This window comes from Pinus tabuliformis, chromosome X (genome assembly GCF_031772625.1).
Source record: "Pinus tabuliformis cultivar Carrire ecotype Pingquan chromosome X, CPIR1, whole genome shotgun sequence".
In the NCBI taxonomy this organism is placed as follows: Eukaryota; Viridiplantae; Streptophyta; class Pinopsida; order Pinales; family Pinaceae; genus Pinus; species Pinus tabuliformis.
Window position 1 is genome coordinate 624,348,291 of NC_142308.1, and position 20,694 is coordinate 624,368,984.

The window sequence follows — 20,694 nt, forward strand, 5'->3', positions numbered from 1 at the left end:
TTGAATAGGATAAATTTCTCTATGTTCTTCAAAGATGAGAGTAGTTGTCTTAGAGGTGGACAAAATGTTGATAGTACCTCTGTATTAGAAGAAGGTTAGAGCTTGTAGAAGTATCAACATCCTGAGGTGTGTAGACCTAGCTGCCTCCCTGACCTCGCAGGCCTCTCTCGGCAGCCTCCTGCTACTGAGTTTTCTCTGACCATGCACCCCTCTGAGGAGGGTGACCCTCCCTCACCCAACCATCAAGGAAATGAAGAAAATGAAGAAGCATTCACATCCCTGATTGTTGCGAATGGAGCTCCAAGGAACAGGCCAACAATCAACAAATTTGTCAAGAAGCTCGAGGATATACCAGAGATCTCTCTCCCACCTGCTCTCCCTCGAAGAGCAGCTCTTTCACTGGTAGAACGTGGACTTGTTGGACAGTTCACGGGGTTATGGCCGTCACCCAAATCAGTACAAAAATGGGTTGAAAGAAACTGGAATGCAACCACCCAAGGGAAGATAGCAATACGATTTTGTGGAAGGGGGTATTACACTTTTCTTTTTGAATCAAAAGAAGACAAAGATCTGATATTCAGAAACGGTCCATACTTCATGGATTCTAGAGGTTTATATCTAAATAGGTGGATGCCAGATTTCGATCCAGAAATGGATGTCCCAAGCGCAGTCCCAGTCTGGGTCAGACTTCCACACCTTCCACTACATTGCTGGGGAGACGATTTGGTCAAAGCTATAGGAAATGCAATGGGCAAGTATATAGACAGATGCGAACCTAAGGGCAACATGCATGCATGTGCTAGAATATGTGTGGAAGTAGATCTTGGAAAAGGTCTTCCAGAGGCAATAAAGATCAAGGTCGATTAGTGGACGCATATACGACAACTGGACTACGAGCAGATACCATTCAAATGCAAGGTATGTCATGAGTATGGTCGTTTTGCTAATAGGTGTTTAAAAAAAATAGAATGAAAATGTAGAAGAACAAGAGAATACATGGGAACAAGTAAAAAGGAAAAAATCCATCAATAAGTAGCCAATATCAAATGCCCCCCATCCCCAAGAACTAAATGAGACTACCTCTTAGCCCTCATTGAAGGTTATCGCTCCTATTCACACATCTTCGAACCCCTTCGGGCCCTTGGAAGATCCTATTGATCCACCCTCACCTAGATTCCCAACATCGAACCCCTCCTCCCTTTCTCTCATACCCTCCTCCTCTATCCCTATCTCCCTCTCACCCCCTCTCTCAGTGGACCGCATATTCACCAGAAAGCAAGCTAAAGAAAACCCCCAAACTTGGGATCTACAAAAAAAAGTGGGAAGGAAATCCAACAAGGAAATCAGAGATGAGGTAGCAGCTAAAGAAATGGCACTAGGAACTCAACAACCAATGGAATCATTCCTTGGGAAAAATACAGGAAATAATGAAAAAAATCAGCAAAGAGGAAAGGGAGGATCACATCAACACAATAGTGAGTAATGATAGTAGTCTCTTGGAATTGTCGCGGCCTTGGCACCACTTTCAAAGCCAATGCAGCTAGAGATAATTTAATCAATGAAAATCCAGACATCTATATGATACAAGAGACCAAAACAAGCCAACAAGAAAACAAAAAATTGATTCAAAAATTAAGAAATTATGAAGGAACAGTGCTAGAGGCTACAGGAGCATCAGGAGGAATTTGTACCATATGGGACAAAAGGAAATGGGAACTAATAAATTAAAAAATCAGCAGTCACTGTATTAGAACAGATTTGAGAGATCTCAACATAAAGGAAATGTATAGCATTATCAATGTATATTCTCCAAATCACTACAGAGAAAAAGAGCATTGCTAGAAATCGATTAAAGAAGAACTAGCAGAAAGACAAAATGGGAAATTAATCCTTGGAGGAGATCTGATAAGGAACATTGAAGAAAAATTTGGCGGGAATTATCATCTAGATCCGTCAAGAGAAGCCTTTGAAGAAATAATGGAACAACATAAACTAATCGACATTCCACCAAGCAATGGGAAGTACACTTGGATTAATAAGAGAATTGGCAAGAATAATATCAAGGAAAGGTTGGATAAAAATCTTAGTACAAGAAAACATAGCAGCTGAATTCACTCTTGTGAAAAGCAAGATCGTCCACACAACAGCTTCAAACCACAAGCCGGTGGTTTTAAGCATGGGTAATGTGGAAAATCAAGGCCCGCCCCATTTAGATATAATTCGAGTTGGGGCAGCAAGGAAGAATTCGGAAAACAAATCAAAGAGAGATGGAAAAAGAGCATCAATGGGTCTCCTTAGCATGTTTGGGAAACAAAACTAAAGAATTTAAGGCTGCAATTAAAAACTCGGGCAAGAGAAAATGACATACGAGACAAAGCTAGGAAAATAGAATTACAAAAAAAAATGGACAGCATTCATAAGGAAAAAGAAAACAAAGAAGAAAGCAAACAAGATTATCTACAAGAAAAGGAAGTTTTCTTGGAAATCTATAAGAAAAATAGGAAAAAAGAAGAAGAATGTCAAATGAAATCTAGATGTCTTTGGCTGAAATCAGGAGATAAAAATGCAACCTTTTTTCATAATTCAATGAAAATAAGGGGGGCAAGAAATCAGATTGAACAGATTCAAGTAGATGGGCATGAGATAAAAGGAGCTGAAGAAATAAAAATAGCAGCTCACAACTACTTCAAAGATCTACTTACAACAAGCGACCAGCAGGAAGTTAATGAAGAATTTTTATAACACATAAATAAAAAAATAAGTGATCAGAAAACGCAGAAATAAATAAAGAGATCACTGAGGATAAGCTCAGGGAAGTGGTCTAGTGCCTTCACCCTGACAAATCTTCGGGCCAGATGGGTTTACAATGGCTTTTTATAGACAACATTGGGATATTATTAAAAAAGATCTTATGAGAATGATCAAAAATGCCTTTCAAAAAAAAATGGAGGAAACACAAAATCCTCCTATTTGGAACTCATACCCAAAGAGTCCAATCCAGTAACATTCAAAAAATACAAACCAATCTCTCTTTGTAATTCTTCTTATAATATAATCACCAAATTCTTGCAAATAGAATTAAGAAAAATCTTCCAGAAATCATATCTGAAAATCAAGGCGGATTTGTTCCCAAGTGGCAAATCACATATAATGTGATCATTGTTCAGGAAGCTATTCACAGCAATATTCAAAGGAAAGAGAAAGGAATGATAGTAAATCTAGATATGGCAAATGCTTTTGATAGAGTTAATCATAATTATCTTGCAGCAGTACTAAAAAATTTTGGCTTTTCAATAGATATTATAGAGACCATCCAAGCGTGCATATCAACCCCATAGATAGCTCCTCTAATAAATGGAAGGCCCAGTAAATTTTTTCAGAGCACAAGAGGGCTACGACAAGGATGTCCTCTATCTCCATTCCTTTATATCATCATGGTAGAAACATTAAGTGCAGCGCTGGAAAGTCAGAGAAAGGAAAAAAAATAACAGGTATACACATAACAAGAGGGGTCAAAGATATAAATCACTCTCTTTTTGCAGATGACACCCTTCTTATGGGAGGGGCATCAAGCATAATAGCTAGAAGATTTAAAAGAGTGCTGGATGATTTTCTCCAAGCCTCAGGAGGAATGTTAAATAACACCAAATGCAGAATATATAGCTGGAACACTTCTCCAAGAGCTATGCATCACATATCACAAATACTAGAAATTCCAATACAAACAAGATGGACCCACTTTACTTATCTTGGGCTGCCCCTAGCAAAGGAAAATGTAAAAGCGGAATTATGGAGCAAGCAAGTGGAAAAAATGAAGGATAAAATTCATAATTGGGGAGTGATGTGGCTTAATTTGGCAGGAAGAGTGATCATGCTTAAGGCACACCTTTCGGCCCTTCCCATTTATCAATATGCGATTATTCTGGCCCAGGAAATTGCCCATAAGCAAATGGAAATAATAATAAGAAGCTTCCTATGGCAAGGAGGTAAACAAGAGAACAAAAAATTCAGCCTAGTCCGATGTGAGCAAGTCACCCTTCCCTATGAAAAAGGAGGTATAGCAATTCGCTTACTAGGTCAAATGAACATTGCTTTAGGGACAAATAATTTGGAGAATGATAAGTGGGAAAGAACAATGGTGGCAATTTTTTTTAGCAGTGAAATATTTAAATCATCATAGAACAAAATTGATAACTGAACCCATTCCAGTCAAGCCTTGCACACAAGTCTGGAAACTTGTAAAAAAGATAATTCCTCTAATTAGAGATCAAATTTCTAAAAATCCAGGGAATGGAAAAACAATTGCAATCCCCGAGGACCGAATAATGGGAAGAGATCCTTTAAATCTCCAATGGAATCTAAGACTTCATTGTTGGATGGAAGAGAGAAGGATAAATACCTTATACTCAATCTCTGAGTGGGATCAGGATATTTGGCTTGGATGGAAAATACCAACAATTCCAAAAATATTAAAAAGTCAATGGGATAAACTAAAATCTCACCTTTCAGGGGCAGTCCCCATAAATAGGGAGGATCAAGACGACTTTGTATGGGACCCAAATTGAGGGGAATACACGGTGAAATTAGGGTATAATATCCTCCAAGAACAACAAAATCAACAAGAATGGAGTCTATGGAAGGCAACCTGGAAGACAGAATGTCTTCCCAAAATCCAAGTTTTCATTTGGACTCTTCTCAAAGGTAAAATCCTAACCTATGAAAATAAAAAAAAAATAAAAAGTAATACAAGGGCCTTCTAGGTGTGTCATGTGTCAAATGGAGGAAGAAACAATCCAACACCTTTTCATGAATTGTAGGATGGCTAGAGAATGTTGGACCTAGATAACAAGTTCGTTGGAAATAAATATAAATTTTCCAAATCAGCTGTCAGTACTTCATAAAATGTGGGAGAAGAGCTACCTGTATTCAAAGAGAAACAAGGCCACAATAAGTAGGATATGGAAGTGCCTCCCCTCAATTTTGTGTTGGCAAATTTAGTTAGCCAGAAACAAATGTATTTTCAAACAACAAAAACCAAGTATAGGCAAGATTCTTTCAAAAACATGGAGCCTCATATTAGAAATAATAAGCACCAATGGAATATCAAATATGGACCAGAACAACCTACAGCAAGAATAAAAATATTGGTATAGCAAAGCAATATTAGGAAAAAAATAGAAGCTACAGCAAAAAAGAAAAAATGTTCCACATCCAAGAATTGGAAATCAAGGTTGGATGACAAAGAATTTGAAAAATGGATGAAAAAACAAAAAAGATCCAATTTTTTTTCTTCGACGGGGCTTTAAAAAATAACCCAAGAAAAGCAGGGGCAGGAGGAGTAATTATAGATTCAAATGGGAAACAAATTATAGCATATGAATGTAGCCTCGGATAAATGACAAACAACAGGGCGGAAGCATACGACCTACTATTAGTCACAAGGCTGTTAAAAAAACTTGTGACCAAGGATCCTATAATTATAGTAGACTCGACAATTATCATCATAGAAGAAATGGAAAATGAAAATGATTGCAACAGTATCGCCATTATAAAATTTGTCAGAGGATCAGATTAAATATAAAATGCTTGGGAAACATAACTTTCAAGCATGTGTTGAGAAATCAAAACAAGGAAGCAGATAACTACGCTAATAAAGCTCTTGAAAGACCAGTTGGGACTGTAAAAGAAAACAATGAAGTCTATGTTGAAAACATACCATGATTTCCACAATTAAGATGAGGACTGAGAGAGGAGAAAGAGGAAAGAAGCATAACAAAAGGAAAAAAAAAGGATTATCAAATCTTCACTCCCAGATTCAGATTGTCTGCAGAACACAATGAAGATTTGATAGCAGTTGATCTCATGTGCAATCTGCAAGGCTCAGAGCACAAAATCCACTCAATCCTAAAAAAGCTTCAAAGCATGTATGATAAGGAATGTAGACGTCCTTTACAACTGAGCAAAGACGGTAATGGTCATATCAAACACAAGTAGTAGGATCGAAATTGTCACACAAGTGCAAGGTTTGCTACAACGGGCAGCTGTACAAGCACAAAGGCGATCATCATCATGACTTTTACCTACAGCAACAGGTTATCCCTTCATTCTAAGATTAATAAATTGGTCGAAGAACTCAGTAATCTTCACCATTCAGAAAATTCAGCCTATTCACATTCAGGCCATTTCATAATTGATCCCCTCACTCGTAGTCAGCTTGAAGCTTTCAGCTTGAAGCATATAACATTTCGCCAAACTCTCCCTCTCGACTCATCAATTCATGTATCCAGGCCAAAACTTCAGCAGTGGAGGATATCTTCGTTGTCATTCGCTCCTTAGTTTTCTCCCTCAGCCGATCGCTCCTATGGTATTTTCTACGCTTATAATCCAAGCACTCATAATTCCGTAACAACCTCTCCCCATATCAATGTTGCCTTCCTCTGTTTAATACACAAGTTGTCTCATCTTCCTAGCGTCCCCAAGCCTCAGGTTCTTGGTCTAAGAATTACCTTCATATTGAAAGCAGTCTTTTCTTCTCAGCGTCCCCAAGTCTCAGGTTTTTTGGAGTCATACTCTCCATTTAAGTTTTACAACTTGTATAACCAACATCTCTCGACCAACATCTAGTTCAAGACAATTCCACGAATTGGTTTTGGAACACAAAGCAGGGTTAGAGATTTATTGGTTCTCTCAGAGCTTTGGAGATTTGTCATCAAGAGGACTCCATCAATCAGAACTCTGCCATCAACAATAGAGGAACAAGCAGAACACATCAAAGTAAGAGGGCCATCACCGGGATCACAAAAGACACAATCTCTACAGCAAGTCAAAGCAACATAATGGCCTACAATCCACTAGAGAAAGCAGAAAAGAACGACAGTTGCCCAACTTGTAGGGTCAATAGGTTTATGATTGGAAGGTTCAATCAAGCCTTAAAGGACCTCAGGATAGGGATGAAGATAGCCAATTTGTACAAACAAAGAGACATAGATCTACAGAGAGCTGAAATAGAAGATCTGAAAGATAAATGAAATCACTCGGAAGAAATAGTTGAGTACCTCAAGACCCTCAATCAAAGCCAGCAAGGGGAAATATCCTCCAGGAACACCAAGAAGCGCCGCCCCCAGCAAGAGGAATCAGTAAATCAGTTCTGGTGATCTTGTCCTTTCTATTAAATGCAATGCAAATATAGTTTGTTTCTAGGACAGTATGTAAGGCAATATGCCACTCTAGTTTTTGAATTTTATAGAATCAAGGCTGCAAGTGTGGATGTTGGGACTGCGCTCCCATTTTGTGCATTACATTTGAATCATCCCCCTTCCGAATGTATAAGGAGCTCGCTCCTTTTCTTTTTTGCAATATGAAAAAAATAAAAAATAAATAAAGAATAAAAAATAAAAATAAAAATCCGACCGTGTTAAAAAAAAAGAGAAGTATAAATAATACTCCATACACATATATATACAATATTCTCTAAACTTAAGAATTGAAAAATTATTCTAAACTATTCCCCTCATATTATTATCTAATCATCATTAGAGAGTATCTACAACTTTGAAACAAAGATGAAACCACTAGGTATATATTTTATTGGGAATTTTAGTTGGCCAATTGCTTGGTTTTCCAATGAAAAATAAAGTTTAGATTGTGCCAGTATCCTAGATTTTCACAACTAAACACATTATTTTATTTTATTTTTCATTTTTTCAATTTTTTAATGTAAACCTATAATGAAAGAGGGGATGTATGTAGTAAGGAAGTATGGTAATCTTGCAAAAACAAAATCTTTGAAATCATGATCTGGTAGTAGTAGTAAGATGGATGAATAGATAAAGGTTCGGACTTCAACATATATGATTGTGAAGCTTATAAAGTAGACAATAGGGTTGATGATTGACATTGTAAACAATATGTTTTTTGAGAGGCTTCTTTGAAAGTAATTGTGACTTAACATGATATATATCTTGATTTCATTTTTCTTAATCTTGATCCATCTTTAAAAATTGTAGGGTTGTTCATGTTGTTGGTTAATAGCTGAATGCAAGCTCTAAGGATTTTGAAATTTCTTGATGAACTCAACATCAAAGTTCCACTTTGATTGAATGGAATGTTTATATTTCATAATGTTGTGCATCAATTTTCACAACTTGACTTTGAATATCGCTCGTCCATGTATTTAACCCTTTGGATTCTCCTGGAACCTACAAAAACTTAGCACTTCCCTGCAATATAATGTAAGATTACGTGGAATAAAGGTGATCAGTATTTATCCTTCCAAGGGTTATGTAAAATAATTACAAAAAAATGAATATGAAATAAATAGGAAGAAGATAGATGAAGAAAAATGCATTTGTTTACTAGCTGAGAAGTGGTGGCTACCTAGACCTCCCTACAATATTTTGTTCACAAAATCTTTGTTTTACGTCCTATTGGAGTGCTTCCAACGCTCGATTGAAGTGGATTCATATGGATTCTTCTAGGACAAACACATTTTTAAATTGAATTAAAATGATGTGCTAATCATGGTGAAGATCATCTTGCTTGATAGAGTTGTTTATGAAGTTTTTTCTAGACCAATAGTCACTATTTGAAGCATACATTTTTCGTAAAAGGTTGAATTGATGTTATTCCATTTGGATATTAAAGTATATTTATTTTTGTATCTCCAAGAAAAACAAGTTTTTAATATTGCTTGATTTGATAGCACAAAAATGTTGATAATCAGACCTAGGAGGCGGAATTTCACTATGATGATTTTAAGACATGTAATCACTAAATGTGGCATAAAAATTTTCACTTGACCTCCAAAAAAAATGATTAAAATTGTCTCTTAAACTATACTTGAAGTTATGTCCCCTTTAGAAACAAGTTTTTAGAATAAGATGACTTGATATATGAAATATGCCAATGAATAGTCAAGATGTAGAATTGTCACAATGCATATTTTATGACAAACAATTAGTAATTTGAGCATAATTTATTCATATGATGTTAAATTGAGGTGATTAAAATTGGGTTGTAAACTAGATTCTAAGGGTAATACCTCTTAAAAATAGTTTCATTAAATCCCTCAAATTGCAATTATATTAAATTTGTCCTTGAATTTTCCACTTCAGACCTAGTAACTATTTTGGCCATATCTTTTTCGTTTGAGATCCAAATTGAAAAATTCAAAATGGGTTGGAACTATATTTGAAGGGATAATTTATAAATTAGGTTTTATATTTGAAACTTATCTTGAAGTTAAAATCAAAATCACAATACACAAACTTACTCTACTGCTCTACGAACATTAATTCACAATTTAGAACAAAAATCTCATCCATGGAAAGAAATCTGCTAAAACCCTGATGTCTGCTTGCATTAATCAAATGAATAGAGATGTATTATAATTTCTTTTCTCAATTGATCTAACCTTGCAATTACACAACCTATCTCTCTGCTCATTGAAGGCCTTTGACCCAGACTTAGTCAAATTTTGCCTCGGCTTGAGCTCCTGTTTCCTTGCATTGTTCCTTGAGGAATTAGCCCCTATTATTTAGGAAATTCCTTTAAATGAATTACACAATTCCTTAGGCTAATCATCTCACTGCATGCAACACTTGTACACTCAAGACTAGTCTACAACTGATGTTATATTGCCTTGGAATCTCCACCTCAATTGAGTAACTCGAATTCTTTGCATGCACAGATATTTTGGGTTGTTTGATTAGTTAACTAGATGATCACTAATTTTGACGGAAGTCCCACTACTTAACTGACATTCCACTAGTTCCTCCAAAGTTGGAACTAGTTTAATTGAAAAAAACCTTAGATAACTGACCTTGATTGCTATAAATTAGCAATCACACATGCATAATTGAACTCTAACTCCTCCAACTCAAATTTACTGAGTAAATTGGGTGACATAAGGAATGTCACACAAGTTAACATCATCCAAGTTTTTTAGCTGATGTGGAAATTTGAATTTTCTCATTTTAATCAAAGGCAGAATCAAATTGAGAATTTCTTGCTGCATTTGTCAATAGATACTTTGTATGGAAACATGTTTTATGGATGAGCCCATATGGTCCCCCAAAATAGGATTATTCCGGTTGCATTTTAACATAAAACCCTCTTAAAATGGGTTATTGAACAATAAATTGAATCATGAACCACTGATGCAACATTATTATGCAAAAAAATTCCTTTTAATTAATTGATTTATTCCTCTATACCATCCTATGCTATTGAGAAAAAGAAGTCATTCCCTCAAATGTAAGAGAATTTACAATGCATCCATTTGTGTAACAAGATCACAAGTAAACTCATATCCAAGTTTGTAAAATATACCTTAATGAATGCTTGGACATGAGATATTGGCTGCTCATATAGATTTGATGCCAAGAATGTCAAGAAATGAAGTGGCATTGTGGTTTAATGATTGTTTGAAACCAAGTTTCAATGTGATCTTTGTCTCCTTGACTCTCCTTAATTGTCATACCATAAATTTCTTTTGAAATTTGTTCATTACATTCTTAAATTCACAAGGGTTATTGTATATTATCTTCATTAGATTTGGCCCATGACTCCTTGTCCTTCTTACAAGGGTAACTAGAAGAAAAATATCGGTTCTCCTCTTGCGGATCCTCTTCATGGATGATTTTCTCCTCTTCTATCTTTTGAAATGAAAATTCATCTCTAGTGATAGTTATGAATTCTGGAAAAGGATTTGAGAATATTCTTGTCATGGCATACCTACCTCTAATGAATAATTTTTAGCATCCTCCTTTTTTAGTTGATAGTTACTATCTTGCAAATGGATTAGTGGTTGGGGGATTTTATATACCTCTCTATCTCTAGGTATGGTGTAAGAATGGATAATTAAAACTAAATTTGATATAAGCGTACAAATATAAACATGACTTGGGCTTGTGAAGACTTAGCTAAAGTGAATGTGAAGGTTATTACCTCTCATCTTACCGCCTTCACTACTTGAAGTCCGAAATGTTTACATTTGAAAAACAAAATACAAAGACTTCTAAATCTAATTCTTATTTGAAATGTGTTTTCCTGACAATGGCACAAAAAATGTCAGGCTAATTTCTGGGCATAGATCAAGACATGATATTCATATCAATCCAAGTGTTTGTAAAATTTGAAGCACATTACAATATGTACAGAGCTAGGCGAGATTGACTGTCACGTCTAAGACTAAGTAATAAAGTCAACTAGTAGAGGTCTAGAATTCTAATTTTATAAAAACTTAGAGAAATGAGTATGAAACAAAACTTAATTTAATCACACTTCTTGGAAAGTAAAGCACACATACTTGAAATCTATTGGATGATTGGGCATGAACTAAGGACCCTCATTGCAGGTCAATCCATACTCTTCTACACAATCATGTTCAGTAGATTTGCAAGTTTTCACACTGAATTCAAATGCTTGTAAATGATAGGAAATGGAAAAAATGTCCAAAAGTTTAGTTTGGTGGATTGGTAATGCACTAGGGCCTTTTATAATGGTGAGATAAAATGGAAACTCCATTAGTATTTTATTCAATCCAATAAACTCACCCTAACACTACTTGAGAATTCAAGAATGGGCTCGAGCCTTTTCCACTTGTGAGAGAGAAAGTGGATGGACACTCTGGTAGTGTTTTACTCAACTTATCAATTAGTGTATGCATAATTTATTGACTAATCTAGAAAAGCAGTGAACTATGATTTCTTTTGATGTAAGACACTGAGAGATCGTTGGGGCCTTTTCCACCAAGAAAGGTAGTGGATGTACACTTGCAGTCCTCTACTTAACTTGTCAATTAGCTTGTCTTTATAATCATCAATTATTCTATGAATACTTTTTCATGAACAACGATTGAATAGAGAAATATGGACATCGATTAAAACAAAAATAGTGAATAAGATTAGTATGAGCAACAAGATTTTATGAAAATATTGAACATATCAAGCATGGAATTGCAAGTTTTTACAAAACAATAAAAAATACATGAAGATGAAAGTTTGCTTGCACGAATACGACAAAAAAAAATGAAAAATATAATACCAAAAATACAAATGATGATCAACAAGAAAAATCAAGTGTACAAGTTGAGTTTAGGGGGGGGCTCCATGCCTTAGCATGCACATATTTGACGCTACCAATCAAGCACATTCACCAAACTTCATATATTGATGAAATAACTATGTTGTAGGAATTTACAGGGTAAGTTCCTCAGACAGAACACCAAAGGACACCGCTCACAAACATATCAAAGATCAATACACTGTTGGCATTATGATACATATGTTGTACTTGATGGCAACCCACTCATCTCAGATGATAAATTATAGTGCAGCAAAGTTCACGCACTTTCATGAAGATAAAAGTTTCTTTCATGTAGAGAAAAGTTCACGCACTTTCATGAAGATAAAAATTTCTTTCATGTAGAGAAAAGTTCACGCACTTTCATGAAGATAAAAGGTTCTTTCATGTAAAGAAAATTTCACGCACTTTCATGCAGAGAAAAGTTTATTTCATGTAGAGAAAGTTCACACACTTTCATGTAGAGAAAAGTTTCTTTCATATAGAGAAAAGTTCACGCACTTTCATGCAGAGAAAAGTTCCTTTCATGAAGAGAAAAGTTCACGCACTTTCATGGTTGGCTCATGGTATTAGTCCGACAGCTTTTGATCCTATGGTTTTGGTCCATGGTATTGCATCCAAAAGTGTTGACCCCAAGTATTGGGTTCATGGTATTGTTTTATTATGGTTTTGGACCGTGGTATTGTGAAAGGCCTAAGACTATAAAAGAGGAAGGAGATCATTTGGCAAGGAAATTTTTCTGAATGAATTGAATATCTAATAAGTGCTAGATCTGAAATATTTGTGATTGGGGTTATGGTGCAAATCTGGATCTGAATAAAGGAGGAACCTTAGCGCAAAGAAGGATAAGTTCTATTGATGGGTCATAATCTTTTGTCTTGAATGATAATATCTTTGCATGATTTTGATCTGTTATATGTGGCGCATGCTTGATCTATAAATCTGATAATCTGGGTTAATCAGTGTCTGAATATTTGAAAGAGTGAATTATCTTTTATAGATCTGCACACAGGTTTCAGGTTGTTGAAGTAGCGTATATCTTTTAATTGTGATCTAGCTGCCTCTATTTATTGTTGCAATGTTCTGGGTTCAGAATTTGGTGTTTGGTTACTGTTATTGTGTTCTGGGTACAACTGTCAGAGAAGTGTTTACTTGATTCAGTGCTAATTGGTGAAAAGGAGATTGTTTGATGCAGAAATACTTGATGATTGATTGATGTTCATGGATCTAGTCTGAAAATTTATGAAACGTGGTCCCTGGAAGAAAGAGAAGGTTGTAGCCTTCAGTAGGCCAGCACCTACGTACTAGTATCTTGGCTAGTACAAGAGCTAAGGGGGTTGTAGCTCCCTTCCAGGAGAAGCTAGAGAATGAGAGAGGGTTGTAGCTCTCTGCAGGTTGCAGCCTGCGTACTGGTAAAGGACTGCACCAGTACATTGTAAAAGGAAGTTTCTAATTAACAAAAGATAGAGACGAATTGCAGCAGGTGGTTTTCACCCACATTGGGTTTCCACCTTATATCTTGTGTTCTTGTGTGTGATTGTCCTCTACTCTATTTTACTGTTTCTGGTTACTAGTTATTTGATTCTGATACACAGATTAATAATCAACATCTGAAAGATAAAGTAAATTATAAGTTTGCATTATATATGCGGGTTTCCTTCTACATAGTTGCGTATATACGCGGTTTTAATTAACTGAAGTAGCGTATATCATCTGGATTTGAAAAAGGAATATTTGACTTGATAATACTGATTCACCCCCCCTCTCAGTATTATTTCCAACAATTGGTATCAGAGCAGGTCCTTCTGAAGAAGCTTGATCGCTTGGAGGAAGATCCATCATCATGAGCAACTACGAGAGAGAAGCATCTATCAGGCCACCAATTTTTGATGGGACAAACTTTGTATATTGGAAGGTAAGAGTTACTGCCTATCTTCAATCTCTTGGTACAGAAGTCTGGGATATCATAGATACAGGGTACTCTTTTCCATCAGCAACTCCTACAAATCCGGCTGAGAAGAAGAAATATGAAACAAATTCAAAGGCAGTCAATACCCTATTAGGATGTCTATCTCAATTAGAATTCATCAAGGTTATGCAGTATAAATCCGCAAAATAAATATGGGACAAGATTGTTTTGAGCTATGAAGGAGATGAATAGGTAAAACGAGCAAAACTTCAAACCCTCAGAATTTAGTATGAAAATCTTAGAATGCACAGCAATGAAAGTGTGGCTAACTATTTCCTTCGTGTAGATGATATTGTTAATTGTATGAAAAACATGGGTGAAGAAATTAAAGAGGCTGTTGTGGTTGAAAAAGTTCTAAGATCTTTGTCCCCTAGGTTTGAATCTAAAGTTTCTGCAATAGAAGAAAAAGAGAATCTACGAAACCTTACCATGTCACAACTGCACGAGATTCTAACTGCTTATGAAATGAGGAAAGGAGGACCATCAGACAGGAGAGAAGCTGCCTTCAAGGCTTCAGGCAAAGGAGACTACTATGAGTTAGGACACGTGTTAGAAGAAGAAGAAGAATCAAATTTTGTCAAAAACCTTCAACGGGGTGTTGGAATATTCCGAGGTAAGTTACCTTTCAAATGCTTTGCTTGTGGAAGAGTCGGTCACTATGCTGCCAAGTGTCCTCATAAGGATAAGATTGACAAGGGGAAGGAACCTGTTAGATGGAACAAGAAACAGAATGCAAATAAGAAAAGCTATTACACTCATGAAGATAGTGATGGACTTTCAAATAGTGACGAAGATGAACGAGGTAATAATTATAAACTGTTAATGGCTTTTGAAGATGATGATTATATGGATGTTGTAGATGAAGAAGGTCTTTATGAAGAGATTTCTAATCTCAAAATTTGTTTAGAAGAGAAAAATGTGATTATTGATTCTCTGCAATGTCAACTGGCTGAAAGAGAAAAACATCACGAAAAATTGGAATGTGAAATTGTTAGTCTAAGAAAAGAGATTGAGAAAACAAAAGCTCTTAATCTTAAATTTGTTAAAGGGTCTGAAACTCTGGATGAGATTATCAACGTGCAGCGTTCTCCACTAATCAAGACAGGTCTGGGATATAATGGAGAAGCATCCACCTCCAAAAGTTATCTTGATGCAGCAAGGAGGAGGGGGCAAAGGCCTAATAGAAATCGTCAACGAAATCAGGGACAGTTTACCTCAAGAACGAACAAAGCCTATCAAGAAAATCGGGGGAAAGCTACCTTAAGGACAAACAGAAGCTACAACAAGCCACAGGTAAAATCTTCCCAATTTGCCTCAAGAATGGATTTCAGTAGAAACTACAATCGGTTGGTTGATAGATTTGATAATCGCAGGAGTTTCTTCAATTGCCAATGTTTCTCTTGCCATAAATTTGGTCACAAAGCAGCTCAATGTGTTGCCTATAAGACAATCATGACTAGAGAAGCTCAAAAACAAAGAAGTATGACTGGAATCACGAAAAGGACCTATAACAACTTTTCCTCCCTTGAAAGCGAAATTGAATGTTCTATTTGTAATAACTTCGGTCATGAAGAGTCTGAATGCAGGAGCAGGTTTCGGAAGAGAACTCAGAAGGAACAAACCTCAAATGCCAGAACATGGAGAATGAAGGAACCGCAACCAGAAAGATGTGGGATAGATTTATATGCAGAAGGACAGGAAAATCAATGGTACATCGACAGTGGATGTTCGAAGCATATGACAGGTGATAAAGAAAAACTTCAATCATATAGTGCTTTAGAAAAAAGAAAGAAAGTTTCTTTTGGAAATGATACCCCTGCAGTCATAAAAGGAAAAGGCACTGTTCAGTTGAAAGAGAAAGTCAAGGCTGGAAATGTTTTGTATGTTGATGGCTTGAAACATAATCTACTGAGTGTCAGTCAGATGTGTGATCAAGGAACCGAGGTAATATTTCGATCAAATGGATGTAGTGTTCGTGATCTTGATACAGGAAAAACAGTGATCAAAGGCAGAAGAACTCCAAATAATTTATACATATTTGAAGAAGGACAACAATAATGCTATTTGAGCAAGGATGATGAACATTGGTTATGGCACCGGAGGTTGGGGCATCTAAGATTTTCACAAATAAGGAAAGAATGAAAATACCAGGCAGTTCGTGGTCTTCCAGATATCAAAATTCCAGACAACACCATATGCAAATCATGTCAGTTTGGTAAGCAAACCAGAACTAACTTCCCTGAGAAGGAAGGATCAGCCAGCAGGCCTCTTGAACTAGTCCATACAGATGTATGTGGTCCATTTAGGACAAGGTCACCTCGAGGAGAAGAATACTTTATATTATTCATTGACGACTTCTCCAGGATGGTTTGGTTAGGACTTATGAAACACAAAGACGAAGCATTCGAAAAATTCAAATCTTTCAAAGCCTTGGCTGAAAACGAATCAGATCACAAAATTAAGTGCCTCAAGTCTGACAGAGGTGGGGAGTTTACCTCAAATGAATTTTTCGATTTCTGTGAAGAACATGGAATAAGAAGGGAATTCTCTATAGCTAGGACTCCTCAGCAAAATGGAGTGGTGGAAAGGATGAACAGAACGGTTCAACAAATGGCTCGTGCTATGCTTGATGAGTCTGGAACTCTTGCAACCTTCTGGGGTGAAGCTGCATTTGCTGCGGTTGTTATTCTCAACAAAACAAATGTCCGAGTGAACAGCACTCAAACTCCTCATGAGCTCTGGTATGGTGAGACTCCTTCGGTAAAGCATTTCAAAAATTTTCGAAGCAAATGCTATATTAAGAATAATGATGAACAGCTTGGCAAACTTGAACCTAGAGCAGATGAAGGCATTCTCCTTGGTTATTCTCCCCACAACAAAGCATATAAGTGTTACAATAAAAGACTTGGAAGAATTGTTGACAGCATTGATGTGGTGGTTGATGAAAAAGGAAACATTCCTAGGCAAGTAAATTATGAAAATATCGAAGAGGATGAAGACTACCCTCCAAATCAGACTGAAGATGAAGAAGAACCTCAAGAGGCACCAGAGGAACAGACAAGGATAGAAGAGAAGACTCCATCTAGGTATGTTCAAAAGAATCATCCAGAATCTCAAATCTTGGGGCAAAAGGAGGCAGGCGTACAAACAAGAAGAACAATTGCAGAAGCTTCAAGCTATTTGGCATTACTCTCCTCCACTGAACCAAAAAATGTAAGAGAGGCATGCAAAGATGAATGTTGGGTCAAGGCAATGGATGAAGAACTTGAGCAGATCGAAAAGAACAACACTTGGGAGTTGGTTCCTAGACCAAAAGATAAGAATGTCATAGGGACAAAATGGGTCTTCAAAAATAAGTTGAATGAAAATGGGGAAGTAATTAGAAACAATGCCAGACTTGTTTGTAAAGGGTATGCTCAACAAGAAGGAATAGACTTTGAAGAAACTTTTACTCTTGTTGCAAGACTTGAGTCCATCCGAATGTTCCTTGCTCTCTCAAGCTTTCAGAAGTTCAAAGTATTTCAAATGGACTTGAAATCAACCTTTCTGAATGGAGACTTAGAAGAAGAAGTATACATTGAGCAACCAGATGGTTTCATTCTTGGGAATGATCCAAATCTTGTATGCAGACTGAAAAAGGCTCTCTATGGTCTTAAATATGCTCCAAGGGCTTAGTACTACCATTTGGACAAATATCTTCATCAACAAGGTTTTTCAAAAGGATCAGCAGATAGCAATCTTTATATAAAAATTGAAAATGACAAATTGCTAATACTTGTTGTGTATGTAGATGATATTATCTTTCGCAGCAATGAAGAAGCTATGAGTCAAATCTTTGCCTTGGTGATGCAGAAAGAATTCGAAATGTCTTTGCTTGGAGAACTGACATATTTTCTTGGATTGCAAATCCAACAAAATGAAGGCGGTATCTTTTTGTCTCAAACCAAGTATCTCAAGCAGATCTTGAAGAAATATGGCATGGAAGATTCAAAACTAGTGTGTACCCCTATGGTTACAGGATGCAGCCTCAGTGAAAATGATGAATCTGCAGCAGTGCATCAACCAACCTATAGATCCATGATTGGAAGTCTTCTTTATTTGACAGGTACTCGACCAGACATCATGCATGTAGTGGGAATAGTTGGAAGATTTTAGGCAAATCCTAAAGAAACCCATCTTCAGGCAATAAAGAGAATTTTCAAGTATCTTCAAGGAACTCAAAACTATGGCTTATGGTATCCTAGAGATACAGATCTCACTCTACATGCTTATATAGATGCAGATTGGGCTGGAAGCGTGGATGAAAGAAAGAGCACAAGTGGTGGAGCATTCTTTATGGGTTCCAGATTAGTGTCTTGGTTCAGTAAGAAACAGAGTTCGATTGCCTTATCTACAGCTGAAGCGGAATATGTGGTTGCTGCATCTTGTTGCACTCAACTCCTTTGGATGATGCAAACCTTGCAGGATTTTCAAATCACTTGTACACCACCTATCTCCATCCTATGTGATAATACAAGTGCAATCAGCATTTCAAAGAACCCAGTCATGCATTCAAAGACCAAGCACATACCGATCAAGTACCACTTTCTCCGGGAACAAGTGTTGGAACAAAAGGTCAAGTTGGAATATGTCCCCTCTAAGGAACAAGTTGCTGATATACTCACCAAACCACTGCCTAGGGAGACATTTGAATACCTCAGACAGAAGCTGGGAGTAGTTGATGCATCATCTTACTGTTAAAACTTGTCTGTTTCAGAGAAAAATGGGTGTACGCAAGTTGCCTGAGGAGGATCCGCGTGCATACGCCGGTTTGTGCAGAGACAGTCGCATATATGGAGGCTTGATGGATATCAGTAGGGACAGGCTATGGTTGAAGATAGTCTAATATGGGTCTGACAGAGACCATCTAGCACAAGTTCAGGGGGAGCAGATAAACTTCTAATGATGCATTGTTGGCATTATCTTAGAAGCTTTTGGTTCTAGTTCACAGCTGTTGTTGGTTGCAGGTGGAACAAATGCAGAGGGAGAACAGAAGGAAATCATGATTTCTGATCTGAATGATGATTGACAGATGTTGCTACTATCAGTTATTAGTGACTTTCATAAAGTCTTGCTCTAGATATTTTGTCTCTCTAGCATGTATCTCTTTTATGGTGTCAAGGTCATGTAACGACCTATTTTGATTTCCCCACTATACCTGGGATGAAGATGTCATGTATTTGGTTGTCATATGTAAATTTCTGATGTATCCCCACTTGGTTGGGTGGATGATCCCCACTTGGTTGGGTGATGGATGTATGTATTGAGTCTTTTGGTGATAGGAAGGTCTTTTATGATGTGTAAGTCTTGGTTCTTCTTGAAGAACATCTTTTGCAGATCTTGCCTACAGTCAGGGGGAGCATGAACAGCACACTTCAGCAGAGTAGAGATTTCAACATGAACTCAAGGGGAGCATGGACAGATTGGTACACCTTGGCATATACAAAGGGGGAGCTCATTCAGAAATTTTAGCAGGCACTCAGGGGGAGTATGGACAGCAAAGGAAGAGAATATCTTGGTCCGCCCTTTGCCCTTGATGTCAAAGGGGGAGAGTGATTTGGTATTGTTTCCATCAAGTCCAAAGGGGGAGATTGTTGGCATTATGATACATATGTTGTACTTGATGGCAACCCACTCATCTCAGATGATAAATTATAGTGCAGCAAAGTTCACGCACTTTCATGAAGATAAAAGTTTCTTTCATGTAGAGAAAAGTTCACGCACTTTCATGAAGTAAAAGTTTCTTTCATGTAGAGAAAAGTTCACACACTTTCATGAAGATAAAAGGTTCTTTCATGTAAAGAAAAGTTCAGGCACTTTCATGCAGAGAAAAGTTTATTTCATGTAGAGAAAATTTCACACACTTTCATGCAGAGAAAATTTTCTTTCATATAGAGAAAAGTTCACGCACTTTCATGCAGAGAAAAGTTCCTTTCATGAAGAGAAAAGTTCACGCACTTTCATGGTTGGCTCATGGTATTAGTCCGACAGTTTTTGATCCTATGGTTTTGGTCCATGGTATTGCATCCAAAAGTGTTGACCCCAAGTATTGGGTTCATGGTATTGTGTTATTATGGTTTTGGACCGTGGTATTGTGAAAGGCCTAAGACTATAAAAGAGGAAGGAGATCATTTGGCAAGGAAATTTTTCTGAATGAATTGAATATCTAATATGTGCTAGATCTGAAATATTTGTGATTGGGGTTATGGTGCAGATCTGGATCTAAATAAAGGAGGAACCTTAGTGCAAAGAAGGATAAGTTCTATTGATGGGTCATAATCTTTTGGCTTGAATGATAATATCTTTGCATGATTTTGATCTGTTATATGTGGCGCATGCTTGATCTATAAATTTGATAATCTGGGTTAATCAGTGTCTGAATATTTGAAAGAGTGAATTATCTTTTATAGATCTGCACGCAGGTTTTAGGTTGTTGAAGTAGCGTATATCTTTTAATTGTGATCTAGCTGCCTCTATTTATTGCTGCAGTGTTTTGGGTTCAGAATTTGGTGTTTGGTTACTGTTACTGTGTTCTGGGTACAACTATTAGAGAAGTGTTTACTTGATTCAGTGCTAATTGGTGAAAAGGAGATTGTTTGATG

The 20,694-nt window shown here is 36.7% G+C and overlaps 1 protein-coding gene across 1 annotated transcript; it reads left to right on the forward strand.

Annotated features, from left to right (window-relative positions):
• The first annotated feature begins 201 nt into the window (after positions 1 to 201).
• On the forward strand, positions 202 to 867 carry LOC149141556 (uncharacterized). Its single transcript, XM_089451263.1, has one exon. The coding sequence runs from the start codon at positions 202 to 204 to the stop codon at positions 865 to 867; it is 666 nt and encodes a 221-aa protein (XP_089307389.1).
• Positions 868 to 20,694: the final 19,827 nt, after the last annotated feature.